The sequence below is a fragment of the Typha latifolia genome, chromosome 9 (genome assembly GCF_019914945.1).
Source record: "Typha latifolia isolate L0001 chromosome 9, TyphaL0001v2, whole genome shotgun sequence".
NCBI lineage: Eukaryota > Viridiplantae > Streptophyta > Magnoliopsida > Poales > Typhaceae > Typha > Typha latifolia.
The window spans coordinates 3,310,789-3,333,269 of record NC_133094.1 but is presented as its reverse complement, the minus strand read 5'-3'; the positions used below and the strand labels follow the sequence as shown (position 1 = coordinate 3,333,269).

At 35.9% G+C, this 22,481-nt stretch overlaps 4 protein-coding genes across 9 annotated transcripts; 2 read left to right on the top strand and 2 right to left on the bottom strand.

The window, feature by feature from the left end:
• Positions 1-1,045: 1,045 nt before the first annotated feature.
• LOC140794581 (uncharacterized) lies at positions 1,046-5,173 on the bottom strand. 3 transcript variants are annotated; one of them, XM_073146665.1, is made up of 5 exons: positions 4,846-5,173; positions 4,345-4,537; positions 3,058-3,515; positions 2,736-2,816; positions 1,046-1,185 (listed from the first exon to the last, which is right to left on the bottom strand). In XM_073146665.1, exons 1-4 carry the CDS (start codon positions 5,136-5,138, stop codon positions 2,783-2,785), a joined length of 978 nt encoding a protein of 325 aa, XP_073002766.1. In that variant the 5' UTR covers positions 5,139-5,173; the 3' UTR covers positions 1,046-1,185; positions 2,736-2,782. The 3 variants fall into 3 exon arrangements, with proteins under 3 accessions (XP_073002766.1, XP_073002765.1, XP_073002767.1); XM_073146664.1 differs by lacking the exon at positions 1,046-1,185 and adding an exon at positions 1,266-1,642 and having other exon boundaries at positions 4,846-5,171; XM_073146666.1 differs by lacking the exon at positions 1,046-1,185 and adding an exon at positions 1,266-1,642 and having other exon boundaries at positions 4,345-4,544; positions 4,846-5,134.
• A 575-nt stretch (positions 5,174-5,748) lies between these two features.
• On the top strand, positions 5,749-9,610 carry LOC140795155 (zinc finger BED domain-containing protein RICESLEEPER 2-like). 4 transcript variants are annotated; one of them, XM_073147567.1, is made up of 5 exons: positions 5,749-5,950; positions 6,888-6,940; positions 8,819-8,934; positions 9,193-9,237; positions 9,343-9,610. In XM_073147567.1, the coding sequence occupies exons 2-5, from the start codon at positions 6,889-6,891 to the stop codon at positions 9,361-9,363; spliced, it is 234 nt and encodes a 77-aa protein (XP_073003668.1). In that variant the 5' UTR covers positions 5,749-5,950; position 6,888; the 3' UTR covers positions 9,364-9,610. The 4 variants fall into 4 exon arrangements, 3 of the variants coding, with proteins under 3 accessions (XP_073003668.1, XP_073003667.1, XP_073003666.1); XR_012110255.1 differs by adding an exon at positions 9,023-9,096 and having other exon boundaries at positions 5,752-5,950; positions 6,888-8,934; XM_073147566.1 differs by lacking the exon at positions 6,888-6,940 and having other exon boundaries at positions 5,750-5,950; positions 7,920-8,934.
• Positions 9,611-11,649: 2,039 nt separating this feature from the next.
• LOC140795154 (protein FLX-like 2) lies at positions 11,650-17,119 on the top strand. Its single transcript, XM_073147564.1, has 5 exons — positions 11,650-11,788; positions 14,503-15,076; positions 15,185-15,342; positions 15,443-15,543; positions 16,220-17,119. Exons 2-5 carry the CDS (start codon positions 14,523-14,525, stop codon positions 16,688-16,690), a joined length of 1,284 nt encoding a protein of 427 aa, XP_073003665.1. The 5' UTR covers positions 11,650-11,788; positions 14,503-14,522; the 3' UTR covers positions 16,691-17,119.
• A 4,104-nt stretch (positions 17,120-21,223) lies between these two features.
• On the bottom strand, positions 21,224-22,481 carry LOC140795044 (putative B3 domain-containing protein Os06g0632500). Its single transcript, XM_073147404.1, has 3 exons — positions 22,220-22,481; positions 21,916-22,115; positions 21,224-21,457 (listed from the first exon to the last, which is right to left on the bottom strand). Exons 1-3 carry the CDS (start codon positions 22,479-22,481, stop codon positions 21,224-21,226), a joined length of 696 nt encoding a protein of 231 aa, XP_073003505.1.

Sequence of the window (22,481 nt, the reverse complement as noted above, 5' to 3'; positions counted from 1 at the left end):
AAGATTACTGTGGTCTTATTTAGTAGGTTGTTGAATCGACTGATAATTATTAAGTTTAATCTCACAATCTTATGCAATCAGACAGCCAATAGTTATTAAAATTTTCAATATAAACCACCAGGAATAGTTTCTTTTTTCTTTAATAATTATCTGGGACTAATTTATGTGCTATTTTACTCCATTAATTCTTCCAATGGAAATTTCAAATGCCTTGCGAGTATAAACTAATAAAATCTTTGGACATAAGCATATAGCATTGACATGGAATTGGTAAGTAGTATGTTGTCATGCCAGCCATAGCCATTAAAACTAATCGTTTAAATGGTCATCTCCTAAACTTGGCCGACAGCCATGTTAATGGTGGAGATGAATCCGTACATGAAATTGGAATGCATCATACTATAAGAACTAGAATCATTAGGTATAGGTAGCATGTTGATGTCACTTAATTGGTTGGTATCCCATACTTGTCATCCATCCTCTTCAAGCTTTTGGTTCATGATGCCAATGATGCATGCAATCCGGACCCGATCTGCAGGGTCATATATGAATATTAGCTGATGGATTCTATCTAATATTGTTTTGATGCGAGAATAAACAAGTCTTTTAGCTTCTGTTTGATTCTGACCTTGGAACAATATATTATTATAGTTGGCAACTTAATGATTCCTTAGTTTGTTTATATACATAATTCTAGCTTTACCTTTTAATGATTTATTCCCTTGTTTGGATACAAAATTGCATACTTACAAAAATATTTCTTTGGGGACTACATGCTAAATCCTCTTCCTTTTTTTGATTAATGATGAGCTTATAAGTTAATTATAGATTAGATAAGAAGGTTAGCATTCCAGGTTCAACAACAAAAATGAGCCATAAGGAGTTCAAACTAACTGCATATAATGCTCTAATGAAAAATCTATCAACCTTTAATGTTAATAAGAAAAACTAAACTCATATCTCCTGTCAATAAAAAAAAAATAAACTAATAACCATTAAATTACAGTGATGTCTAGGACTACATGCTAAATTTTAAAAAGGAACCATCCAATTGAGCTGGGGAGTGGTATGGTTGGATTAAATCCAACTTAACATTGGTGCATCCTATTTCGTCCTTTCTTTTATCACCTTCATCAACTCGGAGCAGCAGAATTCATACTCACAGTATCTCGTCTGATTGTATAACTGCAAGGATATACGACTGGATAATTCATCCCCAGTTTATACCTTCAATTGGTGAAATAGCAAGAATAAAAAGGGATAAATAGAGGGATAACGTTAGTTCCACCTTTGTTTGGTGAAACTATTTATCATTGGATAAAAGAATTGTTTATGTACATGTCAAGCAGCAGCCCACAATTAAAATCACAAATAACGATGGAATCGTGAATCAGTATCTTTTATCTAAAGATTCTAAATTATCTGCCATTGAAATTTTTTTTTTCTTTTTTTTGAAACGTACAGCAAATTTCAATAGGGAGACGCAAATTTGTGTTCCTATCATACGTGCAGAGAGAACACAAGGAATCTTCATCTTAGAGCATATTACTTTGCATGACTTGTATTAGGATCATCCATGCCAGATTTCAACCTCGAGAAAAATAGCGCTTAAGCCAGTAGTGAGCTGTGGCAGTTCTAGTACCTAAAGAAAAATGAAGTAACAAGTTTCAGAGACATGTGCAATTGGAAATGTTTAGGGAGGAAGCAATTTTATTGTTGCACTCTTTTGTTGAGCACAAAAGGTCGCAGACTATATATTCTCTTCTACACAACTACATATCTACTGCATTTTTTACTGATAGAGAACATGGGAATCAAGAGTCAGAAGTCGGAATATTACCTGGCGGATCTACAATATCATAATGCTTGAACAAAACCAACATCAACAATATATATTTGCCTAATGGTACATATAATAGATGAAGACCTGTGCACCTTCTAAGTTCTAACATATTCTTACCATAGGTTGAGGCCTCTTAGATGATCCAGTACAACATTGACTTGCCACTGATGATATCTTATCTTATTAAAGAATGATTCTCTCAACTTGATCTTTTTGCCTTTTTAAATGATTTGTATCTGTCTAAATGTGTATATTTCATTGTCCATCTAGATATATATTATGATGTATGTAACTCCTTATCTCCAAAATGGAGAGTGGCCGGTAGCAGGCTATAGCACTTTAGTCCGGCCCGGCCCAAGTGATTGATGGGTCGGACCATAAATAAATATTTAAGCCCGGTCGACTAAAAAAACCCGGCTCAAATCCGGCCCGGCCACCCGATTATCACCTCTAGTGCTGCTGTTGTTGTGTCAAAACAGTATATCAATACCTTATTAACCAATGGCAAATCTGAATAACAGTGGATTATTATTCCTGCAAAACATTTTGCTTTAATTTGAACTTCAAATGGTTTAATAGAAGGTTTCCTACTAACAAATATCTAGAGAACCAAACAATTAGGTAAAGCATATCTGTTCATCTATGCATTGCACCAAATACATAGCACTATAATAGTGAAATGCCTTCCTATGGTGCATTAACATATATCTAAATAAATCAATTTTAATCGTAAACAAAATGCTTTATCAAATCATTGCAAGGGTAAAAATGAAAAAACAAACAAATTTAAAAAAAAAAAATCATCGCAAGAGAGTTGGCACATGCCCTTCTCCAAAATAAGACAAGGAATTTTTTATTTATTTTAAAGAATAAAAAAACATTATTGACATACCAACTCATATATTAGGTAGCTCTCTATGTCAATGTGAAGCTCAGCTGTCACCTGGTTATATTCCCTGTGATACTTGCAATCCTGAAATGCGTAAGAATTCACTTGATGAGTGTCTGAGTACATTCTGATCCTACAATGACTTTGTAAATATGTTCGGCAGCTTTGTGATTGGTTTGGCTCATGCATTAGGCGAATTTTATATTTCTGTTTCACCATCATAGTTTCAAAAGAAAGAGAAGCTCAATTTCCCAAATTTTGCTTCATCTATTCCTACTCATGTCTCTAATAACAATAATAATAGAAAACTGTATATAAGTCTCACCTTTCTCTGATGCTGAGTATATCCTTCAAAATTTCTGATAACATCTGCAGTTCAATGTTTTTCTTTTGTTTGCTTTCTGCTGTCAACAATTGGGAATTTATGAACTTGTCTACATCAGCTTCCACTAGTCTAAGTTGCATATCAATATGTTCCAGAATATCCCTATAGGAGGATAGGCCCTTTAAGCTGCTAATCATGTTATTATCATTTGAATTGATAGAATTTTCAGACAGTCCATACTCCAATTCTTTAGATTTTTCAGCAACATTGTCGCTATAATTTTTCAAATCAAGGGAACTATTCTCACCCAATTCTGCAGAGTCATTTGGTTTATCTGCAGCTTCATCAGAATGACATTTTGCGGAAGCAAATCGAATCTTCTGGGTGGGATCCTCTCTTCCAATCTCAGGGTGCATGGCAACATATTTAATTAATTCAGTCTCCTTCAGAGAAATTGCCTGAAACCAAGTGAATTGGCCCAAGGTCATGACATATAGAATCTTGTATCAGATAAAGAGAATCAGATGATCAGTATGATCCTTCTGGATGATTACAACACAAAGTCAGCAACAGCCAAAAGGGAAGTCCTCATTATGCTTTTCATTTTGATTTCAGATGGTGGAATTTTTTATTGATGAAGTATAAGAAGCCATTGAATGAATACGTTAATGACTTCAATTACTTTCATGTAAACCTAGCATGCCAACTGATGATAGAAATCTCGAACATATCTGCAAAATATCAAATTTATAAAAGGAAGAGACAGCTAAGCAAGCATTTCATAGAGCTTAAAGAGGATCAGAACTTCGATGTCGTGGAATTATTAGCTACTTTAAAAAAGTGCACCCTGTTATCTAAGAAAATATGGAGAAACTAGTCTCCGCACGTGATTAGCCATCATCTACTAACAACATTCTATATTTCCTAATTAGGAATAAAAGAAAGATATACTAATTAACAAGTTTCGCCATTTTACTAATCTAGAAAGTATGACTATTCTTCTCAGTGACAATATCCAGCCTACTGACAAGTAAATAATGTCAAAGTATGCGAAGGGTACTTGCACTACAAACAAGTGCCCATCATTTCTTGAAAGATGAACTTGAGCGAAATATTCAAGTAACCGACATGAGGACACATGAAAAGGTAAAGTCACTAAAATAGCATGTATTAGAAACACTAAAGAGAGTTAGATTTTTCTAGCAAAAGATATTTATTCAAAGACAATATATTGCAGGCTTGAAGGGGAAAAGCCAATATATTGGAATTAGAAATGGTAAGTATTACCTCGTTAATCTTTGCCGAAAGTTCATCAAGCACCTCAATGCGGTTCTTTGATCTCTCCAATGCTTGCATCAACTTTTTCTTTTGCACAAGTAGTTCCCTTGCCTCATTTTCTTTGCCAAGTAACACACTGGTAGCAGCTCTTCTCTTAAGATTCTCAGCTGCCTCGCTCAACCGCATAAGCCTCATCCGTGCACTATTTGCTAGAATTTCAAAAGACAGATGCCCAAATAAGAAATATATGCAACAAGCTCCGCCAGAGCAGCTAATTATATGTTGAAAACTTGGAAGAAACTTAAAAAAAACCCCTTGAAAGAGAAAGAATTTTCTTTTTTTCTCAAAAGTAATAAATTCAACTTGATTAAAAACTTAATTTTCCTGGTATTCGCCCCTAAATTCGCTAAAACTTCCTAAAAATCGATTCAATGATTCCTAACAGTAATGCTATTTATAACTTATATTGGAGAAGATTGAAGAAGAAGGGTTGAGAGCCAAAAATCATGCCTTTGGAACGGGTGAGCTCGGATTCGGCGTGGAGTTGGTCGAGTTGGGTCCTTAGCTGCAGTGCTTGGCTTTGGTTGCTGAAAGCCACCACAAAGGGCGATATATTGTTCCTCTTCATCCTCCTCCTCCAGTCTACCGCCGGCGAGAAGCGAGCCGTCGGTAAAGTTACTGCCACTCCTCCTACGGCCGAATTTAGAATCATCTCTCTCTCTCTCTCTCTCGGCGGAATTGGGGATAATAATGGAATATATATAGCAACTGGTGGATTTCGGACACGCGTAGAGAAATTTCATCTAACTCGGGGAAATGGGCGTAATCAATTAATACTAGGTGCGGCTCATTAATAGTGTATATCCAATGACTTTGATTCATTATCGCTCTAATCTTGTTCATCTTATAGCGCACTCGTCTCAAACCCCTTCTCAAATCAATCAGAAATATCGTAGCAAAATAGTACTACAAAGCTCATGCTCTAAATTTAATTCCAATTTTCAGTAAGTTATTAATCAAAATTAATACTATTTGTGTCTTTTTATTTGAACAAAAATCAAATTCTCCTCAATAATTTTTATTTCCTACTACTAAGTCACCTTATATCTAGGGCTGTCAAAATAATCGAGCCGGCTCGAGCTCGGCTCGATAATGCTTGATTAAGCTCGGCTCAAAAATAGACTGAGCCGAGCTTGATCATTAAAGCTAGGCTCAAAATTAAATTCGAGCCAAGCTTGATCCCGAGTCGGCTCGATAAGGCTCGAGTATATATATATATATATATATATATATATATAAAATATAATATGAGTAATATTAAATTAATATGAACCATTAGATCAAAACCCTTTCACCCATTTAAAATTTCAGCCATTAGATCAAAACCCTATCTCTCCATGCTCTCTAAGTTAGATGATTTAGATCAAAAGAGCTAAGCAGCCGCAAAAGTCAAAACCCAATCTTCACTCTTCGGTTCTTCACCCATTCAGCCGTTCTTACTCCCACTACGAACTCAGCCGACGCCGACACCGACCTTACCACGTCTGCATACCGGCACCTCCGCACCACCTCCACAAAGAGGAACCCTAAAGCTGCTGTGATATTTGATCTCAAGGTATGATTCAATGTTGGATCTGTCGTAGATTGCTAAAGGTGAAGGTTTTGAGGGATTCTGCTATTGGGGTTTATGTTTTGTTGCTTGTTCGTCAAGAAAGATTGGATTTTGAGGTTCATTGGAATGATCTGAAGTGGTTTTAGATTGTTCTCTCTTTGTTTGTGGTCTAAGTAAAAGTGATCGGTGCTGTACCAGTGGAGTTCCACTTTCTACTCTTGTAGTGTGTTTTTGATTGGTTAAAATTGATATGGGAAACTGAATATTAATTCTAGTTGGCTACTTCTAGTACTTAATAGTTTGCATGCTACTATTAAGTACTTAATACTGCGAGACAAAGAAAACCATAGTGGGAATTGTAAAGCAAATAAAGTTCATCTCTATATTCACAAAATTGCCACAGAATGCATGATAGCAACCAATTCTTTTCTTTTCACAGGCATAAGGACAGCGAATGTTCACATATGTGCAGAAAATCAATTTCCTAATATGTTAGTATGCACAGAATAGCACTAGTATGCGAAACAGTGAACAAAAGATACTATAACATTAATAAATATTTGTAGCACCAAATTACTTTAATTAAAAACAAAAGACTAAACAAAGCTCTATCATTGTAAGGGCACTACTATTTGGAAGTAATTGATGATCAAGTTATGATTAATGCTTGGTTATTTGTAAAAGAATATGTTGGCCAGGAAATGTACTAGGAAGACATCTGGTTGGCATTAAGTTTTGTCAAGCATGTCATAATTTATATAGCAATAGATCATCTTGTGGTTGCAGAAGCATGTGAATTGTGAAGTTGATTTTTTATTTCTTGCATCTCTCAATTACTTATGCATTTAACTGGGGCTTTGTGAATTTATAATTATTTAGCAATAGATCATCTTGTGGTTGCAGAAGCATGTGAATTTATACTTATTCTGAATGTATGCAGAATGTCGCATAAATTATTGTCTTCTCAACTGCCATCTCAACAATCAGAAACAGGTGATACTATACCTAGTGTTGAAACACAAACTAAAGAGGAAAATAATAATGTTACACAGAAAAGGGGTAGAAGGACTTCTGAAGTATGACAGTTTTATAAAAAGATAAATGTAATGGAGAAAGGAGTAGAAGTAGAAAAACTTCAATGTTTGACTTTTCCGGCAAAGTATTTTGTGCCTAAACATGGTACCACTACACATTTGAAGAGACACGTAAAAAATTGCAATGGATTGTTGGGTAAGAAACAAAGGGTTCTTTCATTCCCTTCTGCTTCTAATAGTAGTGTGGTTTCTAGTGCAGAAGAACAATATCTAAAGTTGCTTGCATCTGGATATAATCAAACTTTAATAAGGGAGATTATAGCCAAAATGATTATGGTACATGAGTATCCATTCAATATGGTGGAACATAATTGGTTCAATATTTTATTGAAATCTCTAAATCCACGTTATGAGAGGGTATCTAAAAATACAATTAGAAATGATGTCATTAAAGTATTTGAGATTGAAAAACAAGAGTTGAAAAGATACTTTAAAGGTATTAGCAAAGTCAGTTTGACATCAAATTTATGGATATCAAATCAAAATGTCGGCTATATGTCTTTGATTGCTCACTTCATTGATTCTGATTGAAAACTACATAAACGTGTGATTAATTTTTGCCAATTAGAACCTCCGCATACTGGTGTTGCTGTTGCAGATGCTATAATTGAATGTCTGATTAGTTGGGGTATAGAAGACAAGGTAGTAAGTATCACTTTGGATAATGCCTCTTCTAATAATATTGCAGCTAAAGCCATAATGGAGAACTTTCATGCTAGAGGAAAGTTATTCTTTAAGGGACACATTTTTCATATTAGGTGTTGTGCACATATATTGAATTTGATTGTTCGGGATGGGATACATGCTATTAAAGATGTTATTGAAAACATTAGATGCAGTGTCACCTATTTGAAGAAATTTCCTTCACGCCTTCACAGATTCGGAGAAATTGCAAGACAATTATCTATTACTACTTCCAAAGGGTTGGCTTTGGATGTTGCGACTCGATGGAATTCGACCTATATTATGCTAGAACATGCATTGGTTTATAAAAATGTTTTTCAACAATATGCAACTAGGGATACAAACTACAAATGGCTTCATTCTGAAGAGGATTGGGAAAGGGCCAAAATAGTGTGTGAATTTCTTGAAATATTTTATGATGTCACTAACATATTTTCTGGAAGTTTATATCCGACAGCTAATCTTTTTTTGTCTGAAGTGTGGAAGATAAAAAAGTCACTTAACATTGCATCTGAAAGTGAGGTTCCCTTTTTAAATAATATGGTCATGGAGATGAAAAAGAAATTTGACAAATATTGGGGAGATTGCAACATGTTAATGGCAATAGCAGCAATATTAGACCCTTGTCTCAAACTGAAGCTTGTAGAATATTGTTTTCCTAAGATATATTCTACTTCTGAGGCCGAAGAAAACATCTGGAAGGTTAAAGAAGTATTATATGATATTTATAATACTTATGTGCTTGAAAAATCATCAAGTAGGATTGTTGAAGATGCTTCTGTTTGTTCAACAAATGAGAGGGAATCAACTGGTAGTATTGTATCATCTGGATTAAAAGTAAAAGGAAAGGGCAGAGCAGAGTTTCAAATATTTGTAGGATCATCACATTCAACCCAACCTGTCAGGTCCAAGTTGGAAATTTATTTGGAGGAGCAAATTTTGATACTTGATTATGATGATACGACTACTAAATTTGATGCTTTGGACTGGTGGAAATTAAATGTTTTAAAGTTTCCCACTCTTTCAAAGATGGCACGTGATATCCTTTCTATTCCAGTTACTACTGTCTCGTCTGAGTCTGCTTTTAGTGCAGGAGGAAGGGTTCTTAATGACTTTCGTAGTTCTCTGAATCCTGATGCAGTGGAGGCACTGGTGTGTGGAGGAAGTTGGATTCGGGAATTCACAAATATGCAAATCACTTGCACTAATGTATGTGTATCTATTATTTTGTTCTTTACTAGTTAAAATTTGATACTTTCTTTTGATTTAATACTTATTTTATATGTTAAAATTGTAGAATAACTCTTGTACCATGGAGAATATTTTTGTGAAACTTCCATAGTCTTTGGATTGATAATCTACATTTGTATGGTATGAATTATTTTATTATTAAATTGATTATTGTTTCTTATTTATTATAGTATCAATATTGTTTTACTAAATTTTTCTTACCATTATAATATGTAGCTTCATTTGTTGAGCTTGAGTTCCCTGGAAATGCAAGATGAATTGGTATGATACATTTAGTATGATATCTTTATCTTGATTCATACATTGGTTTTACTTTTATACTTTGTTTGTATTAATGTGATAAATTTATCTTGGTTGATTGATCAGGATAGAAGAGATTCAAAATGATGATTTGTTGTTAGAGAAGTTGGAACTTGGAAGTGAAGATGTTTGAGTCTGCTTTTGATGATATTGAGGGATGTTAGATTTGTTCAATTAAGAACTATGTTCCTATCTCAACTTAGTAGAAATACTTTTGTTTAATTTAACTTTCTTATACAATTGAAATGGTGCTTGTAATTTATATTTTGGTTGCTTGTAGTTTTTTGAGACAATTATCTTTGTTACTTGTAATTTATATTTTGGTTGATTGTAATTTTCTAACTCATTTATCTTTATTGCTTGTAATTTATATTTTGATAATATTTATATCTTTATAGTTGAATTAGGTTTTATTTCAAACTTGATTCAAGCCTAAATTAATTCAAGCTTGCTCATGCTCGAAAATGGTTTGAAATTGATAAGGCTTGAAATTGCTAATTGAGCAGCTCGTTTATGCTTGTTTAAAGCTCGAAATTAGCTCGAGTTCGAAATTTGCTCGGATTGAAATTATTTCAATTCAAGCTTAATCACAAAGACAGGCTCGAAATTAATAGAGCCAGGCTCGATCAAACTCGGCTCGTTTACACCCCTACTTATATCTGAATACATGTATATTTATGCTATACTTAGATGGAAAAAAATACAAAAGATTAAAAAAAAATAAAAGTTATGATTAAATTTAAACCGTTAGTTTTTCTATCAAAGATAATGGAGCACGCTTGAATAATCAAAATAACATAGTCTTATTTATTAAGCAAAATATATGATTTTTTATCTGATTTTTTTAACTCTATATTTGTCTTGTTCCAAGATGTTATATAAATATTAAATTTTATAAAAACCAGGTTTTATAAAATTGACTGTATAGTTAACATAATTTAGAAAGTAAGAAAAAGAAAACACGTAGATATTATTAGAAGAGAAAGAAATGCTTATATAAGAAGAGAATGATATTTTTGTTCGTAAAAAAATAAAAATGAAGGAAATTCAGCCCACTATTTATTTTTTGAAATTCTTTAGGCACACTCCATTAATTTGAATTGAAAAACTAACCGTCTCACTTTAACCGTAAGTATAAGGACTTGCTTCGATTTTTTAAAGTACAAGAAGTAAAATAATTTTGGACATAAGTATAGGAGGACAAAATATATTTAACCTAAAAAATAAGAAATAAATTTATCTTTTTTTGTTGTTTGGATATAAGACACATAGAGAGAAAAAGTGGTCTTTCTTGTATCTCTGTTAAAATATCTATCAAAATGAGAGAAAATATTTCTCTAATCTTATTTTATAAATTTTTATATCTTTATTTTATATTTACAGTTTGGTCAATAATACATAGGTAACTTGCTAAATAACTAGAGTGTTGTATTTTAAATAGTATAGAAGTTAATTAGTGATTTCCCATGGACGTCTCCCCCATTTTGGTCCCCCCACAATCTCGCCTATTCTCAAGCCTCCAACCCATTGGTGTTATCTAATGACGGCTCCTACTTGAAGGAAGTGGGTTCCCAGTCTAAGAAGGTCAATGTGGAGACTGCTGGTGAAGGGTTAGTGGTGAAGTAAAGGTCCATATTAAAGAATCCATTGAAAGACAACAACCTCTGCCAAGCACATAGGCCCAACTGTTTAAAGCTTGGCAAATCTCTCCTACTGCTCAAGCTTTTGCTACTGACTATGGGTCTATTATTCAGTGAATCCAAAGTTATGCTGCAACAGCAGTTTCTTTCGACCTAAAAAAAAATGAAAGAAAGTATGTTGGAATTAAGATTCAGCCTTATAGGTAAGTTTTTTAAGTCGGCCACTTTCGCTGGCTTATTTAAGTAAGGAGGAGGTTAGGAGGTGAAAGTCGGCGGGTACCTTATAGGTAATTGATCTGCGCTGACTGTCGAAGCCACAACCATTAGGGAAACATTAAGGACTATTACAGAAAGAAATTTTACAAATGTCTGGCTCAAGACAAATTTTACTATACTGGTTAATATCTTAGCCAAGGGTCAACCACCTCCTCGGTCCATTTTAATTATCATTGACGATATAAAAATCCTAGCTAGCAATTTTAATAATTGTAGAGTTACACATATTTTTAGACAAACTAATCGCGTTGCAGATTGGCTTGCTTGTAAAGGTAAAATCTTAGGCTTCGAGTGTACTTGGGATGAGGATTACCTTTTGCCCTAGTGCATTTTTGGTCTTTGGGGAGACTTTTGTATTTGCCAAGTTTAAATTTTAATGCAGTCTTTTTTTTTTCCTTAAAACACAAAAACTTGCTAAAATAAAAATAAAAAAAATAAAAATAAACCTCATTCTTGTAAGCATTGGCAATTTAACATCCAATAGAAAAAAGAAGCCCTATTCGGCTATTCTTACACCATCCTCTCCGCGTCTGAGCTGTGTGATCGCCAACCCTACCCGAAAGCGCAGAGGAGAGGAAGCCCTAATCCTTTCATTCGTAAGTCCTCCATTCTCGCTCATCTCGTCAAGTCCCACGGTTATCCTTTTCGCGGGTGCCTTCTCTCTTCTTCTCTTCAATTTCCCCCCATTTTTTGCATAATAGGATGATGAATTTATCTTGCCATTGGCTTGGATTTCTTGTAGGCAATTAGCTTCTGAATTCATAAGAAAGAAATTTAGAGAAATGCAAATTACTTTGATTCAATAGAGGCTGCTGGACTAAAATCACGTCCGAAAGAACAAATCTTGAGCCGGTTCAGTAGGTTATAGATAAAAGCTCGGAGTCTTGAGCTGGTTTGGATGATTCTTAGCATGTTTTCACGAATTTTGTAGCTTAAAGTTGATGCTGTCTTCTGTGATTTAGGGAGGATTACCTGTAATTGTTAGATAGTGATTTTTTTTTTTTGTGAATTATTTTACATATCTAATAAGAGCAATGTCAGATTTTGGCGAACCAAATCCATAGGACATCTTACCATTGTTCTGAGATTGAGAAGAGAAGGAATCGGATGACCTTGAGTTGGCAAACTTGTGTTCTTAATATTGCAAAATGCAAAACTCAACCCTGCTTGAATTTTGCTATTCCAGAGATATGTCATTGATAAGATAGGATGGATTAAAGCGAACCCTATAGTGCTGTCTGTATGGTGGAAGACGTTGTCCTTGGAGTATCTACCCTCAAAAGGCACAATACTACCTGATATATTTTAGGGATTTTAATACTTATCTCTCTGTGAAGTTCGATATATTTTTATCAATTTTGAAAGATAAAGAAGGAAATCTTCCCAGGATGATACAAGAGATTGATCATTATATTCTACCTGATGCTCTCTTTCTGTAATCTACTCTTGCTTGCATCAGTTATCAGGTGGTAGGTTTTCCTAGGGTTAAACATTATGCAAGAGTAACTGATTGTCAATAGGAATTTTGCATTTTACATTGTTTTATTTAATATACGGTGATCAATCTATAATTGTTGGGTTAACACTTTTGAAGGACTAGACTTAGTCATGTAATAGAGCCACCTTAAAATTTTCCCTACCTGTCTGAAATTGGAGTTCCACTCTTCCCTTCATAACTGATACGCTAGGCTTCCATCACCATTCCCTAGGTTCTCTTGAGCATAATAAACAGGTGCTACAATCATATCAAAGGCTTTAATACATAGTTACACTTCAGTTATAGTGAAAATTAACTGGCTCGATGAAAGTGGACTTATGACTTACTCTACTGTGACCCATTTGGTTTGATCAATCACAAATCAGGCTTACAATCAGCTTAAGTTAGATCTAATTGGGTTGTCTAGTGGACACACTTTTGGAGCACTTCACAGTAATTCATGTCTTCATGATAACTTATTAGATGCCTTCAAAGATCTAAAATTTAGAATTTAAAATTTTGCATGTTAAAATTTTCAGCAATTTAATTGAGATGTGTCGAGATTCAGTGAGTCACATAAAATCAACTGATTAGAAATTCATTCTCTTATAAATTAAGGACTTTGTGCTTGATCTTCCCCCTGTTGATAAACTTATTTCCTTGAAACTGCAATATCTTAGGCTAGAATATATATCCATTAGCGAAAATATGGACCAATCATATTGGTCTCGAAATATGTTGCAATTCAATGTAGCGACAGATAATTAATTGGAATCAAGAACTGAACCAATCTTAGGCTACTACACTTTGAGAATCAAAATCTTAATTCTCAAATTTTCACCAAAAACAGGAGCTGAGATAATGATGAACGGTTTGATGTATTGGCCGATACCGATACCCATCGGTATTGACCGTTACTGATACAAAACCAAATTTTCCTTGGTTTCGGTTCAAAATGGCCTAGTATTGGCTGTGTCAGTCGATACATATCTGCTGTAAACACAAATTTTGATTTTCTTTTTTATGCAGATTATATGTAGATCATATGAAAAGCTGGATTTAATTATTGATGTCCTAATGTACTGGGTGCCAATTTTATGTTTTCTTCCCATTTTTCTTTCTTTCTCTTTTTTCTTTTCTGTTTCTATTTCTTTTATTCACTCCACCCTTTTTTTACCTTTTAGTTTAAAACCTCCTAGGATGACCTTTGTTGCAAAGGTGGTTGTTATCCTCATTTACAAGAGGCTTTTTGCAACCTCTATTCTGAGGTGATGACAACAATGAGCACATGTATTTACTAAATCCATTCATAATTTAATATTGTTCTTAGTATTTGCACTCTTCATATTATTTTATTTTTCTTTTATGTGAGTAATCTAAATTTTCTGAATTTTGTCATTTTTATGAACTTTTGGGAATTCCTATGTTTTACATCATTTTTTAGAATTTAAGTAGTTAAAAAGTATTCTGAAAGTAAAATGCCGATTCAATAGCCAAAATGACTGATATTGCCAATATGTAGTTTTTTTCTATGATCGATATTGATATTTAGAACCTTGGAGACAAACCAAAATATAGTTACTCTACACTATCCATACCTTTTTAAATTTTATTTTAGTAAGTTGATTAAAACCTGTGGTCCTGTAGTGGAGCAAAGGACAATGATCAAATTAATTAGCAAGTAGCTATTCAGCAAAGAATATTTTATATAATCACTCTATTTTGTGCCTTTTGCGATGCTTAAATTCCATACTCTTCTCCTTTATTCCCATGTCAAAGAATGATTCCATGATTGAAAATTAGTTGTGCCTGAATTGGCGTCATCATTGATAGGCCCAGTTTTGTTGAGGAATATGGGAAGCAAAGGGCGTATACCTCTTCACCAACGTCGGCCACTTCCTGGCCCTGGAGTGCTACACCCAGATCCATTTGGTCCAGGAATCCGTGCTCCATCTGGTGCCTTTCCATTCGAAATGTTGCCTCCCCCAGAAATTATGGAGCAGAAGCTTGCTATGCAACACGTGGAGATGGAGAGGCTTGCAATGGAGAACCAAAGGCTTGCTGCTACCCATTCATCATTGAGGCAGGAGTTAGCTGCTGTTCAGCAGGAATTGCAGAGATTTCAAGAACACATCAGTGCTGTTCAAGTTGAGCAAGAGCAACAGAAGAGAGTTCTCATGGACAGGATAGCAAACATGGAAGCTGATCTAAAATCTTCTGAGCCTATTAAAGTGGAGTTGCAACAGATGCATGCAGAAGCTCAAAACTTGGTAGCAGTTAGACAGGAGTTAATTTCCAAGGTACAACAGCTGACTCAGGATTTGCAGAGGAACCATGGTGATATGCAGCAAATCCCAGCACTAATTTCCGAACTGGAGGCTGTCAGACAAGAATATCAACACTGCAGGTCTGAGCTTTTTTTATAGTATCTATGCTTCAGCCTTTGTGATTTTGTTTGTTGATGGTATTCTCTAGCTCTATAAATGTCCTTTTTTTGTCTCCTTACCTTTTGCAGATCTACATATGATTATGAAAGGAAAATCCGGGTTGACCATTATGAGTCACTTGAAGTGATGGAAAGAAATTATGTTTCCATGGTGAGAGAGGTGGAAAATCTTCGTGTTGCATTGTCAAAATCTGGTAACTTGGATAAAAGTGCTACAAATGCTTTGGGTATGAATACTAGATGATACTTTTTCACCGCAAATAGTAAATTATTTAGTCTAAAAATCAATTGACACACTGCCATTGCCTTCTATTTTCTGTGATATAGATGGGGCATATGGTAGCAATAGTGCACCAAAGGAGAATGATACATCTGGACATCTTTCTGTTGGACAAAATGTTTATGAAGAGGGTTATGGGATTCCCCAGGTGAGGATCATCTATAATCGTCTTTTGCAATCCCAGTTCTCTCCTGCATGATTCCCAACCCATTCATACTTCAAATTTTTATAGTAACTGGTCCGTCATCTAGAATTTGATCAACTCCTACATCTGTTACACTTTTTCCTAGTCTCTTTACATGCGTAGCTTTTAAGATGCCCGTTCTTATTTGAGCCATCATCTACTCAAAATCCCTGCTTTTCCTACTAATTCTGCTGGATTCAGATATTTTTAGTGGTCGGCATATAAAATTTGCACCAGTACAGTGCTCTGAGAGCATCATCATTATGAGCTGGTAGTAGAAAGATGCTTCCTCAGCTAGAGGACGATTATAATTTTGTTTACCAGTTATATCTGGCTTATTTAAGATTGAAAGGATGAAAGATTTGTTGCTTCTCGTGCATCTTTTCTCACATGTATTTTCTTTTAGGTTATTGCATTTTGATTTGAAGAAATATGCATAGTTTCTTTTAGAATATTGTAAGAAGATATTGCTTGCCCGTTTAGATCCAGTAGAGTATGATATTTGAAGGAAACAGCAACAGGTGATGGAAATTGATTGTGTTATTATTATTTCTCTGTTTCTACTAACTCAAACTTTCTTGACATATTGTGCTAATCCTTGAAGATAATGATAACATAGATTGTTGGTATTTGGAAACAGGCACGTGGTCCTTCTACTGGTACAGCTCCATATGGTGGAGGCCCTACTGGAGCTGCATCTCGGGCTGGTTATGATGTACAGAAAGGTCCCACATATGATGCTTCCAGGATTGCTGGTTATGATGCTTCCAGAGGAGGAAGCTATGAGGCACCAAGGGCTAGTGGCTATGAGGCCCCTAGAGGTTCTGGGAATGATGCTCCTAGAGGAGCAACAGTGGGAGCCCAGGCAGCTGTGGCCACTGGACATAATGCTGCCCGATTCAGCACAGCACTGTCACCGTCTCCCTATGGATCAACACAAGCACCACCCAACTATGCATCGGTGCAGGGGCCTTCACCATATGGATCGACACAGCCCCAGCCTTCACCATATGGATCAACACAGCCCCAAGGCTACGGATTAGGGCAAACTCCAACTCGTGCTGGAAGTGCTTATGAAGCACCTCGTGGTGGAAATTCTCTCCGTAGATAAGTTTGGAAGTGTGAGACATTGATAAGCTGAGGGAGGAAATTTCTGGCACTTTTCCACACCATTGGCCATCTTTTTGCTAATTTTTAGCGCTTTTTGCCTCTTATAGGTGAGCAGCTTAAGAATGATATAGTCAGGAAGGAGCATACTATTATATCATCAATTGAAACTATTTTCGTGCATATGTTTCTGACTTGAATTGCTTGGGAGCTCAGATCTCTGTAAACCTCATGGTCTGAACTGAGTAAGTGACTATTCATCTACTGATTGATGTCGCAAGGTGTTGGAATTGATCTCTATTTAATGCGGCGGCACACTTCCTACTTCGTATGTCAACAATAGCACAAAGTGTGTGTAATATCCCATAATGACTCTTGTCGAATGTTTATTCAAAATCTGTGAGCTGTTAGTGTTAATTCCCACATTATGTTATTAGGTTTTGCATTCTCATTTGAAGTCATGCCTGAAAAGTTCTGGAGATAAAAGCGTCATCCATGTTTTGGCCTGGATAACTTTTTTTTGTTGACTATATTCTGGGCATGGTTAAAACCTTCTTAAACAGAGTTATCCTATGGAGTATGGAAAATGTATCAAAGTCTAAATTGAATAGTTTGGTAGTATGCCAACAAATGTATCTCATAAAAGCATGCAAAAGGAGTTCATTACAACATAAGAACAGGGGAATCTACAGATAAAAGTTCACAACATAGTCAAAAATACAATTAAATTCCACTCACTTTCTCACAATCTGGACATTCATTTCATCTTTAGCCACAAGCTGGAAGACGCACTTGTCTCCTTCTTTAAGTTTGTTATCTGAGGAGAACTTGTCCCATCCCTTCCCAAAGTGGCTCTCCTCATTACCAGGGAAGAACTTTACTGGCCATGACCTCCCCTCTGAGTTCTTGAACAACATCTCAGCCTTCTTCAAGAGGCCATGCCGGGTGCAAAATCCCTTGGATATACTCTGCATGAGGGGGTATCCATGCAATCATTGAGTGGCATATTTGTAGAGATTTTATATAAAAAATTAGTGACATATGGAAAAATTTACCATATACTTATGGTTGAAGTTGTAAGGCCTCAGGATCTTCTCCAACTGTGGCACTGGATCGACACAGGAGATCTTCCTCCCTTCCTTCTTTGGTACCAGAATAGGTGAAGGTGGCCTCCCTTCAATTGCTCGTTTCTTGCAGCTCGTTTCTTGCTTCTTCTTCTTAGTAGAGCATGAAGATGGACTTTGCATGTCATCATCTTAAACAACATTCGCATGCATGCATGCATCCACCGTGAGACAAGGAAAAAGGAAAAAAAAAAGATGTAAACGAAGAAGAAGAAGAAGAGAGGTAGGCCTCACTGTCGGTAGAATCATCGTCGAGTTCGATCGTCGGCTTTGCGGCGTAATTCCACGTAGAATAGTACTTCTTGCATCCGGTGAGGTCGAACACCTCGACGGTGAACACGAGGTTGCCCTCGTGGCAGAAGACTACGAAGTAGCCGGCGAGCAGCTCGTGAGCACGAGCAAACTCTGGCCAACCGCCTGCGAAGTAGATGTCGGAGCCGTCGCGGTGGAGCGTGACGTGCCAGAACACTGCTAGTGTGGTAATTAACAGCATGGCTTTCCCACCGTGCTCGGTTCTGAGATGCTCATGGGTAAATTCTGATGGAATTTTCTGCAATGAGAGAAGGGTACGTGTGAGGTTGGATGGAGAAGAAGGTGAGAGAGGAGAGAATGAGATGAATACCATCGTGTCAAATGAAGGTGGCAGGTAAACTTTGAAGAATTTTGACCGAATCCTATCCACGGCTGCCATATTGTTTTTTGAGAGTAAGAGATCGACTAAAATAATGTTTGGATGAAGGTGAGAGTAGCTACTTCTTTCTTAGAAATATATATATATATATATATATATATATATATATATATATATATATATATATATACAGCAAAATTAGCCACCTCTCTTAACTAGCCCACGCATACAAAATTGACTAATTTGCCTTATTTAGTCTCTAAACAAATAACAATCTTAATTAGTTCTTTAATGCCTCTCTCTGTACACAGATGTTGCATGATATGGGAATAAAATCAAGGACTATCATTGCAATTTGCCTTATTTAAGTCTCTAAAGAAATAACAATACTAATTAATTCTTTGGTACCTCTCTCTGTACACAGATTTTGCATGATATGGGAATAAAATCAAGGACTATCATTGCAATGCCATGGAAGTAATAACCTGACATGAGGCATGGATTAATGGTGAAGTACAAATTGTATGAAGATAATGCCATGGAGGCTCATTCCATGTGAGGAGGATCGAGATGGGAAAAGAAGGTAAACGTTGAAAGAGAAAGAAAGAGAAGAAGAAGTCTAACATGTACTATGTACCTTCTCTACCTTCTCTCTGATATTCTTCCCTTTTGATCATGGTGATTAATTTTTCTCATCGCCTCTTCTTCCATACATCTCTTGAAACCAATTCAATCCGTGCACACACACACACACACATCAATATATGTATATATATATATATATATATGTAAACCTTCAGAATATAAATATTTTGGCACTTTAGATATTAAAATGCTATATATTGAGTTTATTGGATTGAACATATATATTATAGTATTAGTTGTTTTCTGTTTTTGAATAACTTTTGGGATCAAGCTCGTGTGGTTGAACACCCGGTTATCAATGTTCTGATAGTTGAACATAAGAGAAGTCTTTCTTAAGGCGTCCGAACGATTGGCAAACTATGTTCGAATGCCAAAATTCGAGAGTACGAGAACATTGAGGCATTTGAGTGGCCAACCAACGACGTTTGAATGCTCTAACTTGAGAACAAAGCTTTCAAACACTCCTCTAACAACATTTGAATACCGCAATCCGAGACCACCTACTCCCTCCTTTTTCCCCCAAAGTATCAAATTACCTTGCGAGATCTCTATTATCCCTGCAGCTTCTGCTCTCTAGATTTCATCATCTGTATCGATTCTACCACCTAATCGCCCACTATCAACTCTACCAAATCTCATCTTTAACTCGGTCCACAACACAATAACTTTTCTAAGATCCGAAAAATAAAGTGCTAAATTTAGAATTTTGATCTGCAAACTGTACCAATACATGTGAAAACAACCCTTTCCAACAACTTAAAGGCTGCGTGAATATTTCTCTCTGACAGTACTCTCAGAATCATCAGAGAAATCACAAAAAAAAAGGGGGGGAAAAGGGGTGCATAATGTGATCAGTTGATTCTTAACAGCTTAAGCTTTTAACAATAAATGTGATGATGTGATCAGTTGATTCCTGCTCCCTTTTCCTTTGTTCTTCGTATGAGAAAGGTGATTAGAGAATGCCTATATATGTAGGGCTGTCAAAATAATCAAGCTCGGCTTAATAAGACTCAGATTTACATTTTAATATGTATATTGATTATAAATAATAAATAAATTATAATTTGCTTACATGTTTAATGGAATTTCATTAAGTATAGGCCATCCAAGATTCAATTTCAACTAGATTTAAGTCGAACTTGATTTAAGCTTAAATTAGGCTTAAATCTACTTGTTCTTCTTTCTCTATTATTCTTTTTAAAAAGAAAAGTCCATAGGCAAAAGACTTCATTAGTTTGACTGGAAACTAGTAAGGGCTTGATACACAGTAGAAATAGAGATATTGGGCGATGACCCATGAACAAGCACCACAACTTTGTAAGCAGTTGCAGCACAACAAAATAAGTGCATTGCAACAAGTCCAAAGAGAACATAGAAGATATTACAAAAGTCACAGCCTAGGTCTAGGAGACGGAGACAGAGTAAAAGGGGAGAAAGGCTTGCCTTGGAGCAAGAATGGAGAAGAAGAAGAAGAGCGAAACCCTTCTGCTAGGAGACAGAGAGAGAGAGAGAGAGAGAGAGAGAGAGAGAGAGGCTTCTTCTCTCCTCCTAGGCAAAACAAAACGGCTAGGTGAGCCTGTTTATCATGAATGAGTTAAAATGACCTAATTATTTAACGTAAACGAGTTTAAATCAGCTATAATCTAAAATTAATTATGCTAAACTCGAACCGGTTTAAAACCTTTTTGGATCAAAAATTGCCACCCCTCGCTTAGTCTCTAAACCCAATAACAACCATAATCATTTCCATACGGCTGTCCCATAAAGACCCTTGTTCAATAGTGTAAATCAATATATTCCACCATTATTATGTTAGGTTTTGCATTCTCGTTCTGGTGATTAAATATTACTTAAAAGTTCTGGAGGCCTTTTCGTCTTTCACTTAGTGTTTGGAACTGTCACTCGTACGTAGTTGGAACCATGCCATCAAAGTTCTGGAGAGTTTTCCTATGGAGTATGAAAATTTAATCGAAACTCTAAATTGCATAGCTTGGTAGTATGCCAAGAATTGTAAAAGGAGTTCATTAATTACATGCAATCAACTATCAAAATGGTCAGAATACAAACAAACATAACATGATATAAAGATGCAAACATAGTCAAAAAAAAGAAAAAGAAAGAAGAAGCAGCCAAGTACTCATTTTCTCACTATCTGGACATTCATTTGATCTTTGGCCACAAGCTGGAAGATACACTTGTCACCTTCTTTAAGCTTGTTATCTGAGGAGAACTTATCCCATCCCTTTCCAAAGTGGCCCTCCTCAGTACCAGGGTAGAACTTTACCGGCCATGATCTCCCCTCCGAGTTCTTGAACACCATGTCAGCCTTCTTCAAGAGGCCATGCTTGGTGTAAAATCCCTTGGTTATACTCTCCATGAGCACCAAAATTACAACAAGTAATAGTAGAAAAGGGTTAAAATCTTAGTAGGTTAGCAAGTAGAAAGACGTGAAATATTCTTAACTGAAGAGAATGGAATGCAAATAAGAATACACCACATTTCTACTTTTTCCAGAGCTCTTCATCCATGCCTTTGATTTTATTAAATAGTACAAAAAGTTTTTTTTTTTTTTTTATGGATAGAAAGATTTGAAGCTATCCTAAAATGATGTATGTAAAATGAATAATTTGTCCTTTAACAGGTATTAGAAGGGATCAAATCCTGCACCCAGGTGTGAAGAAAAAACTATGACTAGCCGTTGGATTAAGATATAAAATTTGAACTGAAGTATTAAAGTATATAGTTGCCACTTTTTATAGTTAAATTGATAAAACTTTAATGGAATTAATTATATTTGAGTGGTATATATGCAACTCCCCTAAAATTTACCATGTACTTGTGGTTGAAGTTGTAAGGCCTCAGGATCTTCTCGAACTGTGGAACTGGCTCGACACAGGAGATCTTATTCTCTTCCTTCTTTGGCACCAAAATAGGTGAAGGTGGCCTCTCTTGAATTGCTCGTTTCTTGCAGCTCGTTTCTTGCTTTTTTACCTTAGTAGAGCATGAAACTGGACTTTGCATCTCATCATCTTAAACAATATTCCAAGCATGCATGCATTCCTGCAGCCACCATTAGACAAAGAAAAAGAAAAAGATATAAGCAAGAAGAACAAGAAAGAGAGCTAGCCCTCACCGTCGGGAGAATCATCTCCGACTTCGATCGTCAGCCGTGCGTCGTAATTCCACGTAGGATTGTAGCTCTTCTTGCATCCGGTGAGCTCGAACACCTCGACGGTGAACACCAGGTTGTTTTCGTGGCAGAACACCAAGAAGTAGCCGGCGAGCAGCTCGTGAGCACGAGCAAACTCCGGCCAACCGCTTGCCAAGTAGATGTCGGAGCCGTCGCGGTGAAGTGTGACGTGCCACAGCACTCCTAGTGTGGTAATTAACAGCAT